General features: G+C 47.0%; 1 protein-coding gene across 5 annotated transcripts in view; it reads left to right on the plus strand.

The window, feature by feature from the left end:
* Positions 1 to 21,181, plus strand: part of CALN1 (calneuron 1) — a 159,157-nt gene that overhangs the window by 129,428 nt on the left and 8,548 nt on the right. For all 5 annotated transcript variants that reach the window (XM_066979563.1, XM_066979561.1, XM_066979562.1 and 2 more), the window contains one exon: positions 16,873 to 17,026. In XM_066979563.1, the coding sequence (XP_066835664.1) occupies positions 16,873 to 17,026 (154 nt within the window). The remainder of the gene's footprint in view (positions 1 to 16,872; positions 17,027 to 21,181) is intronic.

The following is a 21,181-nucleotide window of genomic DNA, read 5'->3' on the forward strand; positions in this document are numbered from 1 at the left end:
GGAAGGTCAAAAAGGTGCTTCTGCAACCAAGCAGAGAGGTGGCTCATCCCTAAAAGCTGAGGTTTTCATTAGGGCTGACCAAATAATCCTGAAGAGGTATTGTGCTGGAGCACATAATGCAGCAATGTTTGCGGCATTCATTAAGACAAATGGGCAAAGTTGAAGATAAATCCCAGGACAAGTGCAGCTACGCCTCCATGCAAACAGATGCACATTTGGAGCATATGTTAGGCTCCTGAATACCCCAGGAGACATCAGCAGTCCCATTTGACTTACGAATTTGAGTGCCATGTTGTCCTAAACAAACGGAGCTGCAAAAACATTCAGGACTGAATGAAAGGCAAATGGGTATCTTTGCTTTACAAGTCCCAGCCTTGTCGCACCTATGACCAAGAGCTGCAGTATTGATTTTAGTCTCTCTGTAAAGTCTGTTATCTGTTAAAAGAAGGCACTTCTGTAGCAGGTGGAATGGGACAATTATGCTGATACTGAGCCAAGGCTCTTGGACAAATAATTAAACATTAACATTTGTGAAGAAACTAGATTCAAGGACTAATGAAACCAAGGTCCCTTCTGAGCAAACGGCGAGCCCAAAGCTTGTGGTGTTGCTGGTATCCATCACAGCAGACCCTTTTTCCAGGGACTAAATCAGTCAGATAAATAGATGCTATTTTTCACACTCTCTTCCTGGGGTGACTGCAGTCAGTTCATGAGTCAGCCTGCCAGGTCTATGTTGGAAGCAAAGCCCAGCTGCATCTCTCCCTCTCACTGCTAGGCCTCCAATTGATGAAGTTTTAATGAAATCAGGGTTTAGAAAGGAGACAGGGTTTTCATGGATCAGTAACATTTTCTATTAGACCAAATGCTGGGGAAAAAATGATCAAGGTTTTGAAGATACATGTCCTTCTTCAGAGATGAAACAGGAGCTGATGACTCCAAGTGAAACACAGGTTGGAAACAGTTTCATTATATTAATCCATTTCATAATTTGATGAGAAAATGGAGCTTGGTACCTGTAGAGCAAAGAAGGCTTCACTGAGGCCAGAGAGAACATCCTTGGTCCTATGGGACGGGGAAAGATGGGGAAATACTGACAGGGGAATGGTCTGGTGTCAGCAGAAAGCAGTGAGTGGGGAAAATTGTATGGTGTCATAAAATGAATGCTTCTACTTGGTCCATTGTTTTCCATATCCAGAAGTGTTACGAATTTTAGTTCCTGAGCTTTGGAAATGAAGTATCGCATGGATGGGGGGTGCATGGGGAGCAGTTGCGGCTCTGCCCCAGGGGAGTTGGTGGTGGTGGATGGGGACTTGGGTGAGTTTTCATTGTTTTGTGGTTCCTGGTCTGGCTTTGGTTGAGGTGCATTGGCCAGAGGGAACTTTGCTTTGGTCAAAGACTTGGTGAGATCGAGGAGTGGTTGAAAGTTGGATGGCAAAAAAGCCCGGGGAATATATCTTTTTTTTTCCAAGTTAGGAAACAAGTGCTGGTTTTTCAATGATTTTCCCTATAGTTTCTCGTGTAAGATAATGTGTGACAATCAGGGATGTGCAGGCAACAGACCTGGCATGATTTTTTTGTACACAGTAAGTTTGCACATCTTCTTATTTGGCTTGTTCAAAGGCACAGTTTTTTTCCCAAGAGGAAAGTCCTTACGGTGTGCAGATGGATGATCTGTTCATGGATGAGATGTGCATTGTCCCTACAGAAAGTGTCATGGGACAGGACTGTGCGTCACAGCCTTGTGCATGGTACACAGGGCTGCTGCTTTTCTGGCTGTGTTCTTCCCTGAGTCTTCTTTGTGGATTGCCATGTTTTAGGTGGTTTATGGTACACCTAAAAAAAATTGATGTCACCTTTTTTAGGTAGGAAATGGCCCTTTCTTAGTGAATCACCTAATCCTGTCAGAGATAGCTTTGAACCAAAACAAATTATCCAAATATTTCTGCGTAACTGTCACCATGGTGGAACAGGATTGTGTTTTCCTTGCTCTGTATCGCTAGAATGGTCAGCTGCCTTTTGATTTCAGTGCATTTCTCAACACTGACAAAAGGCTTCACATTGTGGTTTGAGGAAGAGAGTGAGCATTTTGGAAAACTGCCTGGTTTCAGTGCATGGAGCCAAAAGGTTTAGCATGAGAGGTTGGGAGTGTGTGGTCTCATTTCACCTTGCAGACTGACACATGTGCAGTCTGGTTGTATGCCGTATTCCTGGGTTAGCCATGAAGATGAACTTAAATGCAGCAGCAAAGCACAGTCTTCTTAAGCAGACCTGTTCCCCCATGCCCGGGGAAGTGTTGGAAGAGTAGCTTATCATGGCACCGGCTTTCCAGTGGCTGGCAAGGATTTCTGGGGACAGGAGTTGGATTCTGGTGACTGACAAACTCGTTAATCAAAGAATCATAGAATGGTTGGGGTTGGAAGGGACACTTGAAGATCATTTAGTCCAACCCCCTGTCACTACAGACCCTGGTAAAAAGTCCTTCTGTCTTCCTTACAAGCCTCCTTAGTGCATTTAAAGAGTACATAAAAAAAATCATTCATTAAAAAACTGTGTTGAAAGACTCCCTGGAGCCTTCTTCAGAATGTTGGTTTTCAATCTGAGACATGGACATGGTTTGCTGCCCAGGCCCTGTCCCAGGGTTTGCTACGTCCTAGAGTGCATTGAGCACAGCTCCAGCAGCCACACCAGAAAGCACCGTTTGCTGGATCTGGGAGATGAGCTACCATGTGACAGTTTATTTTAGCATGAGAAGAGTCCTCAAGCATCACTGAGCTAAATATTTCTCTAATTCATGCATAACTTAAGTACAATTAGCAGCCCGATCTCAGAGACCTAGGTCAGATGTGACGTTACTGTGCTGGGACTGTGCCTTACAAGATCAGCAGCTCGGGGCTGGGATTTGGCTGAATCTCCAGGACCATTAACAGCAGTACACAAAACCCCATCAGCGCCCACTGCTGGTGCAGGGGAGACATCGCTGAGGTCTGTTTTCAATTTACATCACCATACACCACGGTTCCTGTTCATGCAAATATGGGTCATGGAGACTGCAGCAAGCCTAGGGTTTGCAGAATCTGCATTAAGCCTCCAGTACACTTGCCCAGCTCTTCACCATCTGCCAAGAGACTCATGGTCTGAGCTGCAATGAAAGACACCTTGAAACATCCAAAGGCGTTTCTGTGTTGTGATATGACATGGATAAATCTAGCAATTAAGCAGTTCAGACAAGCTAATGAAAGAATGTACGCCAAACTAGTTACATGCCGAATGCCCTCTGCTTTGAGTAACACATCCTCTACACCACCCAAGTAAAGACCTGCCCCAGAGCCCTCGTGGGGCACTTGTCAGATGAAGAGATGGTTCCTGGAAGGGTTTCCAGCACGTTGCCAGTGGGCTCAAGCACACTGGGCATCTGGTGTGGAGCTCATAGAGCTGCCACCAAAATCACAGTATCACAGTATCACAGATTTCTAGGTTGGAAGAGACCTCAAGATCATCGAGTCCAACCTCCGACCTAACACTAAGCACTCCACTAAACCATATCGCTAAGCTCTACATCTAAACGTCTTTTAAAGACCTCCAGGGATGGTGACTCCACCACCTCCCTGGGCAGCCCGTTCCAATGCTTAATAACCCTTTCGGTAAAGAAGTACTTCCTAACATCCAACCTAAAACTCCCCTGTCGCAACTTTCGCCCATTCCCCGTCGTCCTGTCACCAGGCACGTGGGAGAACAGACCAACCCCCACCTCTCTACAGCCTCCTTTAAGGTAACTGTAGAGAGCGATAAGGTCGCCCCTGAGCCTCCTCTTCTCCAGGCTGAACAAGCCCAGCTCCCTCAGCCGCTCCTCGTAAGACTTGTTCTCCAGACCCCTCACCAGCTTGGTCGCCCTTCTCTGGACTCGCTCGAGCACGTCCATGTCCTTCCTGTAGCGAGGGGCCCAAAACTGAACACAGTACTCAAGGTGCGGCCTCATCAGAGCCGAGTACAGGGGCACAATCACTTCCCTAGACCTGCTGGCCACACTGCTTCTTATACAGGCCAGGATGCCATTGGCCTTCTTGGCCACCTGAGCACACTGCTGGCTCATATTCAGCCGACTGTCAACCAACACTCCCAGGTCCCTCTCGGCCAGGCAGCTTTCCAGCCACTCATCTCCCAGCCTGTAGCTCTGCTTGGGGTTGTTGCGCCCCAGGTGCAGGACCCGGCACTTGGCCTTGTTGAACTTCATACAGTTGACCTCAGCCCATCGCTCCAGCCTATCCAGATCCTCCTGCAGAGCCTTCCTGCCCTCGAGCAGATCGACACACGCACTTAGCTTGGTGTCATCTGCAAACTTACTGAGGGTGCACTGGACGCCCTCATCCAGATCATCGATAAAGATATTAAAGAGGACCGGCCCCAGTACCGAGCCCTGGGGGACTCCACTAGTGACCGGCCTCCAACCAGATTTGACTCCATTCACCACAACTCTCTGGGCCCGGCCATCCAGCCAGTTTCTAACCCAGCGAAGCGTACGCCAGTCCAAGCCCCGAGCAGCCAGTTTCTTGAGGAGAATGTCGTGGGGAACGGTGTCAAAAGCCTTACTGAGGTCAAGGTAAACCACATCCACAGCCTTTAAATGCATTGTCCCTTCTCATCGCAAACCTGAGTTTATCACCGATGCTCTTCCTCCATTTCACCTGCACACGGGTATGCCTCCTCCTGTGCTGGACTGTGTTTCATGGGCATTAAAGCCCAGAGACCCCGTGGCCTCCCAAGCTTTTCTGCAGCCTGGGAGCAAGCACCACCAAAGATCCTCATTTTTCCCAGTTTTGAGGCGTGAGCACTCCATGCCTCCCTCCTTGCTGCAGACCTGCTGCTCTGAGTCATGCATTAAAATTACTTTCCTGAATTTTATTTTTTTGTGGTGACAGCTGATTTGTATTTTCTTACTTCTCTGCTCTAGCATATTGGTAGCTGGCAAGAGCTAGCAAATGCCAAGCGAATCACTGGAGGGGACTTCAGAATTGATCACCTTGTTTTTACCAGGGCAAGGAAAAAATCATGTACTCCTCGGAACAGAGTAACTCAACAGTTACTCCAGGCTTTAATTGAACTTTCTACCTCACAGTTCTCAGCTGAATTAATCTTGTTTTCAAACAATGGACATTCTGTGGAAAGTGAACTGTTATATAAAATTATTTTAAAATGCAAATAAAATAAAAGACAAATCCACATCCTAGCACAGTATGACAGAGAGAAACAAATCAGAAAATATTTAAATCACTTACATTCTTTCTTCACATCTTTTCAGCCTTGGGTTCACAAATGTTGATTTTTCATATGCTCTGCTCCTGAATTACTAAACTGAAGTGCAACAGTGGAGGGGGGCTTGCTAATGTGTTTCTGTCTCTGGTTGAATTAAATATTCACCAACTTTCTTCAGGGCTTTAGACTTGTCAGTAAAGATCCATGACAACCAAAAGGAGCCTCACAGTCACCGATGCTCTCAGCTAATGTGAGATAATGTGAGCCATGGGCTTTGGAGGGCAGAGGGGATGGACTTCAGAAGGACTCCAGTTCCTACAAGCTGTGGGGAGGTTGTAAAAATCCTGAAAACCAGATTCTTCAGGTGCGCAGCTGCCTGGGGCCTGCAAGTCACTGGGCAGTGCCGCTGGGCAGACTGGTGTCGATGGCTGCATCTTTGGATGTGGCCAGCCTGTGTGTCAGCCCCAGGACCCTGTTAATGTCAATGATTTCTGGCAGTTTAATTTGTAACTTTTACTTCTCCTTAGAAAGTGCCAGTTTCACAAATCAAACTTTTACCTGCACAGATGAATTTCTCCTGCCTTGTGTGAATTTCTTACTGGGGAAAAAAAATGGCTTTTTTAATGTTAAATGTCTTCCAAATGAGAATGTCCCGGTCCTGAGGTCACAGCAACTTCCAGTTTCTAAATATGAGCTAAAAGATAGGAACGAACTTAACCTGAGTTAAATCAAAATGAAAACCCAGAGATTATACCATGATTATCAAAATGAAATGGTTTTGCTGACTTCATTTGGCTTTTTCTTTCCCTCCTTTGTGTTCTCTGATCGCATAGCCTTTGCAGGCAATGTCATTTTGGTTCGAATCTCGCAGACAAGCACGTTGCAGGAGGGGAAAGATCCTGCTTGCTCTGCTCTTCTGGCTTTATTTAGCACCAAGGGAAGTGCAGTCCCCAAAACCACCATTATGCTTCTAAACAGAGTCCTATATTCTGCTATTTATACTCTACAACAACTCTGCTTAATGTAAATCCATGATGTAACTCCAGGATAAAGGTAAGAGAGGCATAAAGGTGGTACTTCCCAAATTGTACTGAAGCAATTAAAACCAGCCAAGTCACGACAAAAACCCTTGGTGCCTCTGAGCATCATGTCAGTTTTTACAGTGGTGCAGATCAGCACCTCCAAAACACCTGCGGTGAGCTGAGCACCGCGGGGCAAAGCCCATCCCAGGGGCATGATCCGTGCATGAACGCAGCGCTGGCACTGGCCCTTCTGCCCTGTCCACCCTCCTAATTGTGCATTTGTTCTGTGATTGCTTAGCATAAATTTGTCCTTTTCTGAGCTGTTTTGTTGTGTGCTGCCACACAACACACACTGCTTCATCCCAGCAGTTACTGTTGGTTCAGTGTTGGACTAAGCTGTTTTTTTTCTCTCTTATGCATGGTGCAAGCTCTTCATTTTTCTTTAGGGGAACTCTTTGCGGGAAGTGCTGCTGGTGTATCTCTCAGCCATTTTTTTTCCAGTTGTCTCCTCTTTGTATGCAGCAACTGTCACCTCAGAGCAAACCCAACCTACTGAGCACCATTTATTCTGAGCCTGCCTTAACACCGAGCATCACAGCCCTTCCACAGCACCCCTGCTGTACACAAGCCTGCACAGTGTAGCCAGTCGAAGATCTGCTCTTACTCCCTTCTTTCCCTACACGGCACAACTTCAGTAATAATAATATCAAGCATTTGCGCATATACAGCATTGTCTGGTCATTTTTGGAAATTCAGTATTTTTTTATAGACCTGGACTTTCATTTGGGACCGGACAGCCCAGATGACTATGGAACAAGCAGACCAACATAAAAAACAAATGTACTTTGATTCAATAGAGCAGCCTGAAAAGCTGCCTGCAGCCTATCTTAGTTTTGTCTGGTGCTAGATAGCAGTATTGGAAGACCTCTTTGCTGCCTTGTTATTGTTACTGTTTGATACCCATCATCTGCAGTGTTAAGGATGCCTTGAATTTCCCATAGTAGCTCTCAGTCTGCTTGGCAAAGCTCTTATTAATTATCAGTGTCCTTCACACATTTCAGGAACATGTCTCACCTTCTAATCCACTTCTCCTGGCATTCTTGAAACATTTGTAACCGTTAAGTGAAAAATTGGTTCCCTTTGGCTAAAGGAGACTTTCGGCAGCAGGGCTGCCTGGCTGGTTCATTTGCTTTGCTCGAGTTTCTGCTTTCTTCTCTAATTCAGAAGCAGCTTACAGATCGCTCCTCCAGGCAGTGATGCTGTCAGCAGCAGTGCGTGAGAAGTGGGGAGAAGAGCAATGGGTCCAATTCAATCAATCTGGTGAAGCAGACAGAACAGGTTACTTTTGCTAGATGGTGCCTTTCCCTCATTCCATAATCCTGCACTTGCTGGGTGTCAGGTTTGTCATTATTGCCAGAAAGTTATAGCCCATGCTTTGCCACTGTGATGCTGCTCTGCTGGCACAAGGCATGGCATCAGTAGTGGCACTGGAGGAGCTAATGCTGATCAAGGTCACCTCACGTCCCTGTTCAGCTTGTGTCGGGATGAAGATGTAAATATGATGCGCCTGGCACAGCCAGATGCAGGGGTTTCTGTCACCCCAGGGACTCACCGCATCCCCCCAAGGGGCAGAGCCTCTGCCCTTCCACTGGTGAAGGAGCATCTTGTGGGACAAAGATTTTTTTGCAAAAAGTGATTCTTTGGCACACCCCACATGGTGACCTGCCACAAAGCCCCTCATCCTGCTCCCCTTTTGTTGCTGATTGAACAGAGGGGACACAGGACTGCCCACAGCAGGACACACAGGGCACTCACCCAGAACAAGCTCCAGCCCCATCCAGATGATGGATTTACACTGGAGGCATCAATCCAGTAGAAACTCCATATTTGCGGGGTAGGCTGAAGGCGCTTGCTCCCAAATGGGGATTCCCAGCATTAGCCCTAATTAAAACCTGTGAGTTTGTTCCTCTGAGAGGCTCCCGCAGGCCTCACATCTAAGGTCAAGATGCTGCAGACCCATTTGCGTATGCACGTTGATTGGGATCAGACTGGGAGCTGGTTATTGAGGCCAGGGAGCTGTAAAGCTGGGCGAAAGAAATCATTAGAACCTGTTAATTTGTACTTCAGCCTGATAGCACTTTCTAATTTAAAACCAAAACAAAACAAAAAAAAAAAACACTTCTCCATGTTTTAGTTAAACTATTTAAAGTTAATTGAATGGGCCCAGGATTAATAGTCCTACTGTGTTTTCTGTGGAGGTGTTGCTGCAATTTAACCTCTCAGGGAGCCAATTTCTCTTAGCCCAGTTTAATAACCATTATATTCCAGCTGTGAAGTGAGGAGACCGGTGCAAAAGCAAAGTCACTGACCCACTCCTCTGCTTAAAACATCACCCCAGAGACCCCAGAGAGTTAAAATCTGTGTCTAGTGATGGAGGGCACCAAGCTAGCCGGGCAGTGGGATGTAGCACAGGCAATGATGGCTCCTTCGTAAACAGCCAGGACAACACAAGAGGATTTCTTTGCAGACTGTCTGTCAGCAGCATCTTCCATCACCCGACCCAAATGACAGTATCTTCATGGGGTCATTTTAACTACACCATCAGTGCACTAAGCCTTGTCCCAGGAATCATGTCTTGTGTAACCAGGTTTAAGGGATGCTCCAGACGCACACCAGGTTCTGTGGGGGCATGGCGAGCAAAGCTAACACCACCTCTGCCGGGGCCTGGAGGGGGACCAAGGCGGAAACGTGGTGAGCACCGATCACGTAGGGCTCTTCAGGGATACCCTGTCCCCTGCCCCTGCTCTGTAGCATGCCCTAGTAAACACATGGATATGAGGTGGGACAACCCTATATTTTGGGCACAATGAGTCAAATTAGCTTGTCAGATGTGCCAGATGGCTGAGTAACTCTGAGACCCAAAGAGGCATCTGGGTGGACATCCAAGCCATTGGCAACAGCTACAGTCAGAGCTGGGGCTGTGCAGAGAGCTGGACAGCACAGGGGGAAAGCAGCAAGTAAAAGAGCTTTGCTTAATGCTGTCTGAATAAACACAGAGCACTAAGGGTGAGGTAGTAAAAAAGAAGAAGTAGCAGCACTAGTACTTAGAAAATGGTATTTGAAGCATCCTGACCATTGGGACAAAAGGAGAAGTGGGACCTCCCCTGGGATAGCAGGAGAGAGTGCAGGAGGCCCTGGCTGCATATAGGCGCCCTGTGCTGTGCAGCTCTGCAGGACTTCTTGCGAATCATTTTCAGCATTGTTGCCTTGTTCCAGTGGTTCGGGTGTAAGTGCCCAGAAAAAGAGCTGGTGCACCAGCTGGCACTGACCCAGCAGCTCAGAGCTATCAGTGCAGTCAGCAAGCAGCAGGACGGAGTGAGAAGCCCATCTCCATCTCCACCATGAAGGCCAAAGGTGCCTTTTTTTCATATATTCAGCATTGAACTGATTGTTGTTGTTTTTAAGATGAAATGTAATTTTCCTCATGGGAAAATGCCAAGTTGTCAACACATGAACTGGCCCCTGGTTGCGCATCGGTTCCAGGTGCAGTGGTGTGGATGGAGATGGTGGGAATGGGGATAGGGATGAGGATGGGGATGGGGATGGGGATAGGGATGGGGATGGGGGCAGCCTTGTGGGTTCACCAGCAGGGGCCTGGGGAGGTGCTTCTCGTACTCACCAGGCACGTCACCTGCAGTGAGCCTTGGTGGCCTCCTCGAGGTGGGTGGCTTCATGCCTCTGGTACACGGCAGAGCCCACTCTTCGGCATGGTCTTGGTCCACCCAGACAGAGCAAGGGCCATGCTGATAAAGAAGCATGTGCAGACCCACACCCCAAACATTTTGTAACCCACGGGACTTGGTGCCTCTCGCAGGGCTGCAGACATCCCAGCAGTACTCTTCAGAGGACCTGCGTGGGCTCTGGGGGTGGCTGGAGGGACACGCAGGGGGTACCCACAGGCCAGGTTAGTTTTGCACGCTGCATCATTTCACAGTGCAAACTTAAGCCAGGTGCTTGGGGTTAAGGGTGCTGAGAATACGCACTTAAATCTGATTATAATTTATCAATGTATGAGCAGTTCCCTGCTGACAAAGCTGCCGGGAAGAATGGAGCAATCTCCCGTTAGCAGCAGCCAGTGCAGTAACGAGCCCGTTACTATGGAAATGAGCCTGTTACCCTCTCCTGCTCCTGGCAAGCGGGACGCTCCGGTGCAGCATCAGGGAAGCTGGCTGTTCCCAAAGGCAAGCGGCACCCCAGCTGACAGCAACCCCAACCCCAAGTCAGGGCTGGAGAAGCTGTTACTAGCACCTGGGTGCTGGCATGGATGCAGGGCAAGGTAGCCCAGGGCACATTGTGCACCACAGAGCCAGCTCGAGCAGGCAGATGGATACTCGTGGGGTCCCACAGACCCAGCTGCCTTGTGTGTAAGGTTGTTCCTACAGGGACACTGGTTGCTGCTGGGCTTCTTGAGCCAGGGCGCTCCTGGCACTGGGAGTGTGTATGTGCAGCCTCATGCTGTGAGTGATGGGCAAGCAGGGATGGAGAAACACCCTGAGGGTGCAGGCGAGGTGCTCGGTCCTGGGCTCCAGCCCTGGCAGGGTGGGACCGCGTCTTTCCACTGAAGCAGAGCTGTGCAGTGTCATCTCCTGGGAGGAGGAGGTGATCCTGTAGCTGGATGGAGCTCTGCTCCCTCTTGCAGGGGATTTGGTGGAGGCAGCTGGGTGCTGGCAAGGATGAATTTGTGTCTGCTGTCCTTCAGAGGCACGCAGGAAAAGTGGGTGGAGGTGGGGGTGAGTACTGCACTGGGTGCAATGAGGTGCATGGTCTCTTTTGCCCTGCCCCATTTCTCCCTCCTCCTCCCCCTACAGAAGGGCAGCAAGCTGGGATAAGGCTGCTCTCAGCAGGGCAATGTGAGACCTCCACAGATGGTCAGGCATGGGCCCCAGAAAGAGAAAGGGCTTGAGCACATGTGAGGGCAGCCTCAGGTCCCGCCACAGCCCACAGAGCATTCCTGCAGGACCTCTGCATGCTTTGTTCCAGTCCATAAATGCTCTGGGTCAGGCCTTTGTAGGTGGCAAGAGCACTGGCATGGAGCAGGCGACGGAAGGACAAAAAGTAGTAGTGATGGGGAAAAGACAAATGGACCCCTCCATCTTCAGCTCACATCATGGAGTCAGCCACCCTCCGTGGGGGTGTGTGTGGAGCAGAGCAAAATGCATCTTCTGTGTTTTCACTGCTGGAGCTGCAGGATTTCCAGCCCTCCTTCTGTGGATGTTTGGGCCAGCAAGGGGGTGGGTAGAGGAAATTAGACTTGTTTTAAGGGTAGCAATGATTTGGGGAAACACAGAAAAAGTCACCTCCTTTAACTCCAGTTGCATGTTGCAGGCTCAGAAGTGGCTCTGTCCTCTGTCCAGGGGGAACACAAGAGTCACTCCAAGCTTCAGGGTGCCAAACGTTCACCCCTGTAGCACGTTTTCTTTTATAGAAAAATAAATAAAATATATAACGAGAAACTTCCAGATTTGGAGGGGGTGTATGTCTGGACATTTAGAAAATATTTCATAGGTTCCCACATATGTTTTATTTATATATATATATATACACGTATAGATATATCTATATATAGATATATGAAAATGTATTGTCTTCATCCAGAAGCTTTTACAGCACGGGGTTGCCACAGGCTGGGGATTGAAACAGCACTTGCTGCCTCTTAGGTGTGAGCAGCAAGACCTCCAGCCTGTACAGCTCAACACACCCCAAGCAAACACCGCTTCACATGCAGGAGCTCGCTCCCTTCTTGTGTGGTCCCCCTGCCCCTCCAGACTCCTGATTTCTCCAGGAGTCTGTGTCCCTCGCATTATAAAATATCAGTGACTGAGCTTATCTGGGAGGTACAGTCAGTACAAAACGGCCATTTATCCAGCCCCCAAGCAGAGCTGGGAATACATTGCGTTCTGTGTTGAGCACTCTGGGGCCGTGCACTTTAATATATGGCCAACATGAAACATTGGTCCTATAGAAAAGCCCCCGACCAGTAGTTTATGAGCTCAAAGCCTGTCTGGCTAAAGGAACAGCTGCACGATCTATAGTGAGCACCAACACGCTGCTTGTGTTCAGAAACAAAAAGGCAGTGGCCAACGCAGCACAAAGCCCTGCTTGCTGTGCAAAGAGTCAGAATATTTTGGGGGTCACATCCCCAGGTGTCGCAGTCAGCTGTGAGTGTGGGCAGAGCCGGTTTGCGTTTGCCTTGCAGGTATTCAAGACAGACATAGTCTGAAATGCAGTAGGTCTGAGAGCAGAGACTAAGGCTAAATCATGCTTGTTGTTCAGAAATTATTAACAAATTATTTTTTGTTCGGCTACCACAAACAAGAAATCTATGAAACCTGAAGCTTTTGGAACTGCAGACCTGGTTTTCAAAAGCACCAGGAAAGAGCCTGCTCTCCCCTCTGCTGATTCATTCTCCCACCACAGTCTGGCACATCAATAGGCACAAGGCTCATATGGAGTCCTCAATGGCAGAAGACCTTGTCAGATGGCTTACATGGGCCAAACTTGTGCCCAATAGGCTCAGGACAAGTTGGTATCCAAGCACTGTCCTAGCTAAAGCCATAGCTGCCAGAGGAGCCAGTCCTGCCCCTTGGCGAGGCTTTTTATTGATGCAGCTTTGAGAGAAGTTGCGGGTCACCTGAACAGCCCCACTCAGTGTGCCATGCAGGGTCCTATCCTGACATCGCCCACTCTGCTCAGCAGCGAGGCCAACTTGGGATTCAAGAAAGGAGCTCTACCACTTTTTTCAAAAGCTGAGGTGATATTAAAGGAAATTATCATAAGTATTATTTCAGCATTTAACTCTTTGAAGAACCAAGCGCTTCTCATAGGGTCACTTCCCTGCATAGAGCAGAAGGAGAATGTGCCAGATATGATATAGCAGTGTCTGCAAAAGGTACCAGCAGTGAAAGCAGTGCTCTGCAGCCATGACAGCTGTCAGTTAGCTGCAAACTTTGGAAACCGCGTGTAGGAAGACTGAAGGAACTGGTCAGGACTGTGCTTTCATTCTCAGCAGGGAATTCAAAGCAAGGGACTGTGTTGGATCAGGTCCATTTTCCAAAATGTCCCAGAGTGTCTCTTGGGACAACATGAGATGTGTCTGCTGGTTACAGTTACTCAAGTCCACTAAACCGCAGTGGACAATTCCTGGTGCTCTCCATAAGAAGCCAAACACACCTGTAACTAGTGCAGGTTTTCATTCAGGGTTCTCACTGCATGGGGCATTTGAGCATCAGCACTAGGTACGGTTTGTTTCTATAGCACTGCTTACAGTGTATTCCAAAAGCACCGACTCAGAAACGACATCATTGATTTCTCCTAATTATAAATCCTATAGAAAGTTTTCAGCTTGCAACCGTCACAGTTTTCCTCTCAGCAGAGCCAATAAAAGTTAAGAGTTGCTCCCTGGTTACTGTCATTACGACAATAAAAAGCCAGAGTAATTGAAAAGTGAATCAGGGAAGCTGCCAGATTGGAGAGCAATGATAATAGAAGAAATTACCTGGGAGTCCAAACCCGATGCAAACTATTGTCTCTGGCTGCACTGAGCTCAAGCCCAGTCTGGACAAACTCCTGTGCTGATGATGGAGGAAACACCTCCTGCATGCAAGTACTGGAGCAGAGAGCAAAGCAAGAGCAATGAATGTATGCATGCAAACAGGCCAAACACTCAGGGCATGAGCCAGCAATGGTGATTTTGACACCCATCTGAGATGGTTCTTCCTCCTAGAAGACAAAATAGTAATGGAACAATATAAAATATTTTCTCCCTATATTAACATCAAGCTTAAAAGTAGGAGCTGGAGACACAGCAACAGATGTGTATTTGGCAAGAGAATTATGTCCCGTTAGACACACTGACTGGTACAGGAATACCCCCAAACGCACAAGTCATTACTGTTTTCACATTGTTAAGACCAGCAGATGTCTGTGTCTGTGTTTGTAATCCAGGTAGCCTGAAGCAAGGCAATAGGTAGACTCTGCAAAAGCTTGTTAGTGGCAGTGCTGGTATAAAGAGAGACCTGCCATGATTCCTAAGAGCAAAAGGAAAGGAGCAGCATATGCCAGCACAGGGGACTGTGTCTTGTACCCTCCACAAGGCCAGCATGCATGCATCATACACAGGAGGTCCCTTGTCCTCAACTACCCTGCCCAGATGAAGTCTTTGAGCACTTCCATTAAGTCTAAAGGAGCCTAACACAACACTGCAGAAATCCTCGGAGGCCACAAGTAAAGATCAGATTACACAGACAGTGCTCTGGTTCTTTGAAGCACTCATAGGGGTTGAGCATCCAACCGCGCTGGTGAACACAAATTTTGAACAACTTCTAAGATCATTCCCTGAAGGGGGAGTGGGTGGGAGGGAGAGTGGAAATAAACCCATAAAAAACAGGGGGGACAAAATGTTTGTATTGCCTCAGATAACTTTTTTTGAGCCAAGAACAGTAAGAAAACTCCAGCACAGGTTGAACATTACACCCTGATGAGATGTGATGGGTTAACCCCATGCTGTCAGGCTGCTGCTGCTGATACAAATTGACCACTGGGTGAAATTACGGGTTTCAGCATAGGGTGGACTTAGGAAGACACCAGGGCCAAAGTTCAGGCTTGAGCTCTGCCAAGAGAAAAACTTCAAAGGCGAGCAGGACTGGGTGGCAGGTGATAAAGCATTGCTGCTGCCCGCGAGTACACCTCCGTGGTGCTGCAGGAAGCCAGCCGGGAGGGATGCACACCCTGGGCAGCCTCAAGGCACTCCGCAAACCTCCGCTAATGACAGCTCCTGACACTGCTGTAAGACAAGCATACACATTAGCCCCAGTTTCCACACCTTTATTTGCCAGGAGAAATGCTTTTCATAATCATAGTTGTGAAGTACACAGCTGCTTGATTTTACTTGCTCTTTTAACATATAAGAAGACAGATTATTGGTGGTGAAATTTCCTCATGCACAATAAATAAAGCTGGAAATATGTGACTAAATAACAGGGGGGGTTGCAATCCAACTTTGAACTGTGCAGCAGGGGACCACTGGTGACAATTGTGCGCTCGCTATTTTTAGCTGGGCAGCATGAATATCGAATCCCTGAGGAACAAGGAAAGCAACAAAACAAGCATACCAACCAAATCAGAGTTTCAGAAAACTCATCTGGGGCAAAAAAACAGGAACTGTCTGTCCACTGTACCCCTGCTGTTCACTTTTCTGCAGATTTTCTGCACCAAGTTTTAAATCATTGCATGAAATAAATAAATAGAACTGTAAAAATCAGTGTTTCTAAGGATAGATAGATTAATACATATGGATGCGTGCAAATCTGCTTCTATGCACACAGAAACACATAAATACTTTGAGGCCCAGGTTTAATCACAGTGCACTTATTTCCCTCAGTTAATCACTTTGAGAATTAATGATTTTGTATCTGTGCAATGAGGCGTGGAGCAGTGGTCAGGGAAGACAACCTTAGATAACACACCGGGCGGCTCAGAGCTGATAAGGTTTGTCCTGTCCTTATCAACCTTGGGGGAAAGGATGGGGGATTTATGCTGTACTGTTTCCGAAATGCCAGCTATGTGATCTGATCATGCATTATCGCCACACTCTCAATTGCAGAAGTGGGCACAAGTTTGCATCGCCTTTCCTCCACCACAGTGTTAAGCCAGGGTTGTTTGGTTTTTCTGAGGTTTCTCGAAGGTAGGCAGTTTGGATAAGGGTGTACAAGCCCCGGTGCTTGCTGTTTGGTGCTGGCAAGCCTGTGTTTGGGGCTGTAAGGGCTGAGACGTCAAGGTGCTGCTCACGTGCTGAGATGCAGGCTCACCATCTGCCTATCAGCAGCAGCGCAGGAGGAGATGCGGGGGGGCTCAGAGCGCTTCCATCCTTCTTCAGTGCCTGCACCGATGGCTCGGAGAGGCTAGTCTCCTCCCTTGGGCTGCCAGTCAGACAGTGGGTACCCCCTCTCTTGTGTACCATTAGCAGATGTTAATACCATGAACCTTACACCTGTGCAAAGTTCCTCTGCTGCAAAATGTTCATTTCTACATATTCTGTAGGAGTAATCTGGTTTTAAAGCGTTTATCTGGTATATGCAGAAACAGCATTTACCTACTGGATCTACATTTCTGTGAGGGAAATGTTCTCTGCTTGTGCTCTCCACACTGCAGCTAGGAGGAAAAACAGGGCAGAGAGAAGGTTGTGGCTCATGGCAAGGCATTAGAGGTGCCAGGGGAATTTCTGAGGGATTTACCTCTTCCAGGATTGCCAGGGCTGATACTGGATTGCTGTACTTCCAGCCTGGAAAACAACCCCTTGCTTTTCTACAGCTCTACCAGCAATAAGTAAGCTGCAAGAGCTCTAGCTACATCCAGTTGAATTATTCACACTGTTAGTGTTAAATGAACCCAAAAGAGCAAAATTTGCAAAGTTATATTGAGGTGTTGAAATGAGGTTGAAAAAACCACAAGTAAGGAACTGCGATGTGCCCACATGCCTCTCTTCCTCCCAGTACCACGCTTGTTCCTGCTGGCCGCGTCTAACTCGGTTCTCTTCCCACAGTTCGACATGCAGAGGATAACACTAGAAGAGCTGAAACACATCCTCTACCACGCCTTCCGGGACCACTTAACGATGAAGGACATTGAGAACATCATTATCAATGAAGAGGAGAGTTTAAATGAAAACTCTGGCAACTGTCAGACAGAGTTCGAAGGTGAGAGAGAAAGTTTCTGTACTATTATTTTCTTTCTGCTTCCTTTGTAAAACTCAGCCTGGGCCACGACATGCAATGGGCAAGGTTGCACAGAGTTAGCGTGGAGCTACTTCAGGACTTCTCAGCTTTGAGATCAATGCTCAGTCTACTACTAGTCCACGCAGCTTTTGAGCCAATACCAAAACCCTTTCTTTCTCAGTTGTCCCCTAACCTTGGAGTATGCCCAAAGCAACTTTTATATCTGATGGTTTGCAGAGCCACAGGGTGGTACTTGGGCTGTTTCACTTTGGAGCCAACAATAAAATGAAATTCACAGGCCAGCTTCAGTGCCTCTTAGGAAATGAAAAGAAATATTTGTGTCAAACATAGCCAACCTGGTCTATTTTTCCCCTCAGTGTAGCAGCACAGCAGACAATATTACCGACAAAGCCCAAACCGTGCATTTATTCACAGTACAGATACCCATGGACTCCTGGCAAATAAATCAGCTTCTAGGTCAGAGGAACTCATGGTGCTCCAAATCGTTGCTGGTTGTAACAACCAAACATAAAAATCATCTCAAGTGCAAAAAGTCCAGGGAGATATATATAGAGAAACTCAGGGCTTCTGCACATCACCCTGGTGCTTTCCCACCCACTGAAATGCCACTTTACATCATCCATTTGTGGGAAATCCTGATACTCTGAGGGGTCAAGTAGCCTCTGAAAGGGCACCAGGTAGAGATAATGAAGCATCAAAACAAAGCAAAGGATAAGCATATTAGTGCGATTCTTAGCCTGGCTAATTAATGGGATTCAGATGCTGTATCCAGCACAGTCATCCTGTGCTAAATACTGCAGAAAAGATGTAGAGAAGAGCACGGCTGAATTTTAAAAAGCCTGCAGGAGGGAGGCAAGCAGCAACACTCTTCAAACCAAGCCAAGCAACATTTTTTTTTCCTCACAGAGAGCGGCAGGGAGGAAGGGATGCTTACTTACATGAATGGAGCTGTTAGTCCCCACTGACCTGCTGATTCAGTGGAGACATGCGCCAGCTGTCACTGCTGCGAGAGGCATGCAGGCTTCTTTCAGCGTCGGTACTTGGGTGAATTATCCCAGTCGCAAAAAAAAATGGGTCCGAAAACCAAAATGCTCAGCATCTCATTTTGGAAGTCCCAGCTTCCAAAAGTACAGCAAGAACAGCTTTCCTCGTGGGATGTTGGCATTGCTGGTGCTAGGCAGAACCTAGAAGCAAAACAGACCTTTTTTTAGATGTTGTTAGAAATACATACACACACATACAAATCCACCAGAGACTAAAGATCAACGAAACACTGTCAACCAAGATGCTAAGTTTTGCTCCAGGTCCCAGAAGAAGGGGATAGTTCTGGTCCACAGCAGCTCTGACATGAGCATTTCTCCCAGGAAAGGCAGACTGAGAGCAGGTTATGTCCCCGCAGCTCTCAAGGCTGGACATGCCATTACTTGAAGAACCTACTTGTGCCAGAGGAGACACAGCTGTTGTAAGCATTCCCATTTCCCAAACACAAAATTCCCCAGAGGACTCAGAAGCAGGAATGATAGGGACTCATGTCATAGACTGATGGCAACAAGGGAGAGCTGTCATGAAGGCTGGGCAGCATCTCAGCCTAGTATTAAGAAGTATCTCTATGTAAGTTCGTCACCCTTCGCTCACTTAATTAGTGGAGAGAAAAAGATACTTTATGGATACAATTCCTCTAATTTATACGAAGCACTACATTGGGATGGGGTGAACTGCGCTGTAAAAAAACACCTATTTCTTTCAACTGTAAAGGTAGCCTAAAGGGACTAGCTTAGAGGTTCACATCTATATTTAATGTACATTTCATCCACCCCTCTAAAGTGCCTTTAATTATGGGTAGGAATGAAGCCAAGTTAGGCCCTCGTGGTTTTCACTGAGATTTGGGAATGACTCCTAAGGGAGGAGAGACAGCAGATATTTTCAGTACGGTGCTGCAATGGGGCATCTCCACCCACTGTCACCCCTGGGCATGTTCTTGCCATCAAAAAGGATCACCGAGACCTTCCTCCATGGACACGAAACATTACTATCAGGAAAAGTACAAATACAAATTTCTGTAATTCTCAAAATTTTGCTATATTGGCTTCTTGTCCTAATAAGACCTTTGCAACTAAACTTGATAATATTTATTGTATATCAACACAGATGATGTAAGTTATTTCTCTCTCTCATACTCGTACACACACACAACCACACGCACATTTTAAACCAAGTACAAAATTTGTATTATGGTCAGAGACAAGTCCAGGATTTTGTTCAGCTCACTCTGAACGTGAGAGTCATTTGCAAGACGTCAGATCTAGGCTCACATTACAACTTTCCCTCCTACACATTTCTAGGGAGTTTTGTTAGCCTTCTACTTGATGAAGAGCAAAGCAATGAAAATGCGCAGCTCCTCAGTACAAGCAGCCCACACCAGCCTTGACAATAAAGAACACAACCAGAAGGGAGGCGGAGTTGTATCTTCAGCCCTTCTCACTATTTTCATTAATGCTTAGGGCAGGACAACGAAGCTCAGAGCCAAGAAGAGTGTGTGATTTTATGGGAAAAGACACAAGGAAAGGACAACCTTTTACAATGACATCGCACTAGCAAAAATTTGTAGTACAAAAATCATTCATGTGGCAGGTCCCTTTATCCAAATGCTCATGACATTAAGCTCTTGGCAAACAAGAGTGCTGGATAGTTACAGTGACCTGTGCTGCCAGCCATGGGTATTTCATCCTCAGCCCTGACATTCAAATTAACTGGATGTGCAAGAGCTGCCACAGGTCCTCTCCCTGCTCTCCCTGGATAAGCGTTAGGAGCATCCGCTCCTCAGCTAACTCACCTTTGGCAGAGTAATGACAAAAGTCACTATAAATACACTGTAGCTGATCACATTAGCAAGCTTAAATCTGCAGGGGAGAGGGTTCTCAATGCTCACTCTGAGCTTCTCAGCCCCACTGTGGGCATCACAACCAGCCTGGCAGTCACAGCCAGTGGACTGATGTACCCATTGAGCCTAGGTCCAGGTGGAGAAGTTACAGATGGTAGCTCTCTGCCACCCCTTGTCCAAGTCCTCCCTACCAGCGTATCCTCTGCATGCTGAGAAGGTGAAGGATGAGTCTTGATGTGCTTTTGATTCTTGAGATTTCCTTTACATTGAACGGTTGTGTTGGGAACAGACTGGGACATCTCAGCAGAAACTTCTGGCTCTGACCATGTTCAAGGAAACAACTCACGTCCAAACACCTGCATGTCCCTTGGGTATTAAAAAGTCCTATTGGCAACAAAATGCAAAACACATCAATAATTCAGACCTGTGACAATGCCCACTATGGAAACCAGCAGGAAAAAGAACAGGTGCCATGCTCAAAGGATCTATGAATTTGAAGAAATGAGGGAATTGAAAGCAAAACCTCGTCATTTACAGGAAGGGCAAGAGGGTGTTCATATTTAAGAGGACAATTCATAGACTGCTCCCAGGGCAGCATGAAATTGTGTTAACAATTAAAAAAAATCAGCAACTTCAGCTTCTCAGTAGGTAAAGAACAATACCAATGACTTACCTGGATCCTGCTATCTTTAAGCTCTATTTTGACTTGATAGTATAACAGAAGACTGAAGAAATTGCTTCAGGAGCAATTCTGCAAGAAATACTGAATATGCTTTACTCTTTTCCATTGAATAGGAAAATGCCATTGCAGAAAGTCATGGCCAGTCTTCAACTGCTCTCCCAGTCATAGTAACTGGCATCAGAGCCCTGTGTTGAACGGCAACACTGACCGTGATGGTTTATGCCACTGTTTTGTTTGCTGGCTGGGAGAGTTTTCAAAGTGCATAAATAACAGAAAAATAAAACCAGAATAACCAAAGCTGTTATTTAACAAGCTTTTCAAAGCACTGGGGCATCATGCACAAAACCAAGGAACTACAGTATTGATTCTGTGTGCGTTATAAAAGCAAACGAAGGAATCAAGGAGTAGAGCCACGCAAGCAGAAAGCAAGTAATTTAGGAGGCTGCCATAAGGGGGATTTCATTATCTGAGCAGAATACAGTGAGTCCCTTGGAGCAATGGTTGTGCAACATTTCCCTGCCCTCGGCATTTTGACTCAAAGTGCTGCCTAACG

The sequence above is a fragment of the Anser cygnoides genome, chromosome 18 (genome assembly GCF_040182565.1).
Source record: "Anser cygnoides isolate HZ-2024a breed goose chromosome 18, Taihu_goose_T2T_genome, whole genome shotgun sequence".
Classification (NCBI taxonomy): domain Eukaryota; kingdom Metazoa; phylum Chordata; class Aves; order Anseriformes; family Anatidae; genus Anser; species Anser cygnoides.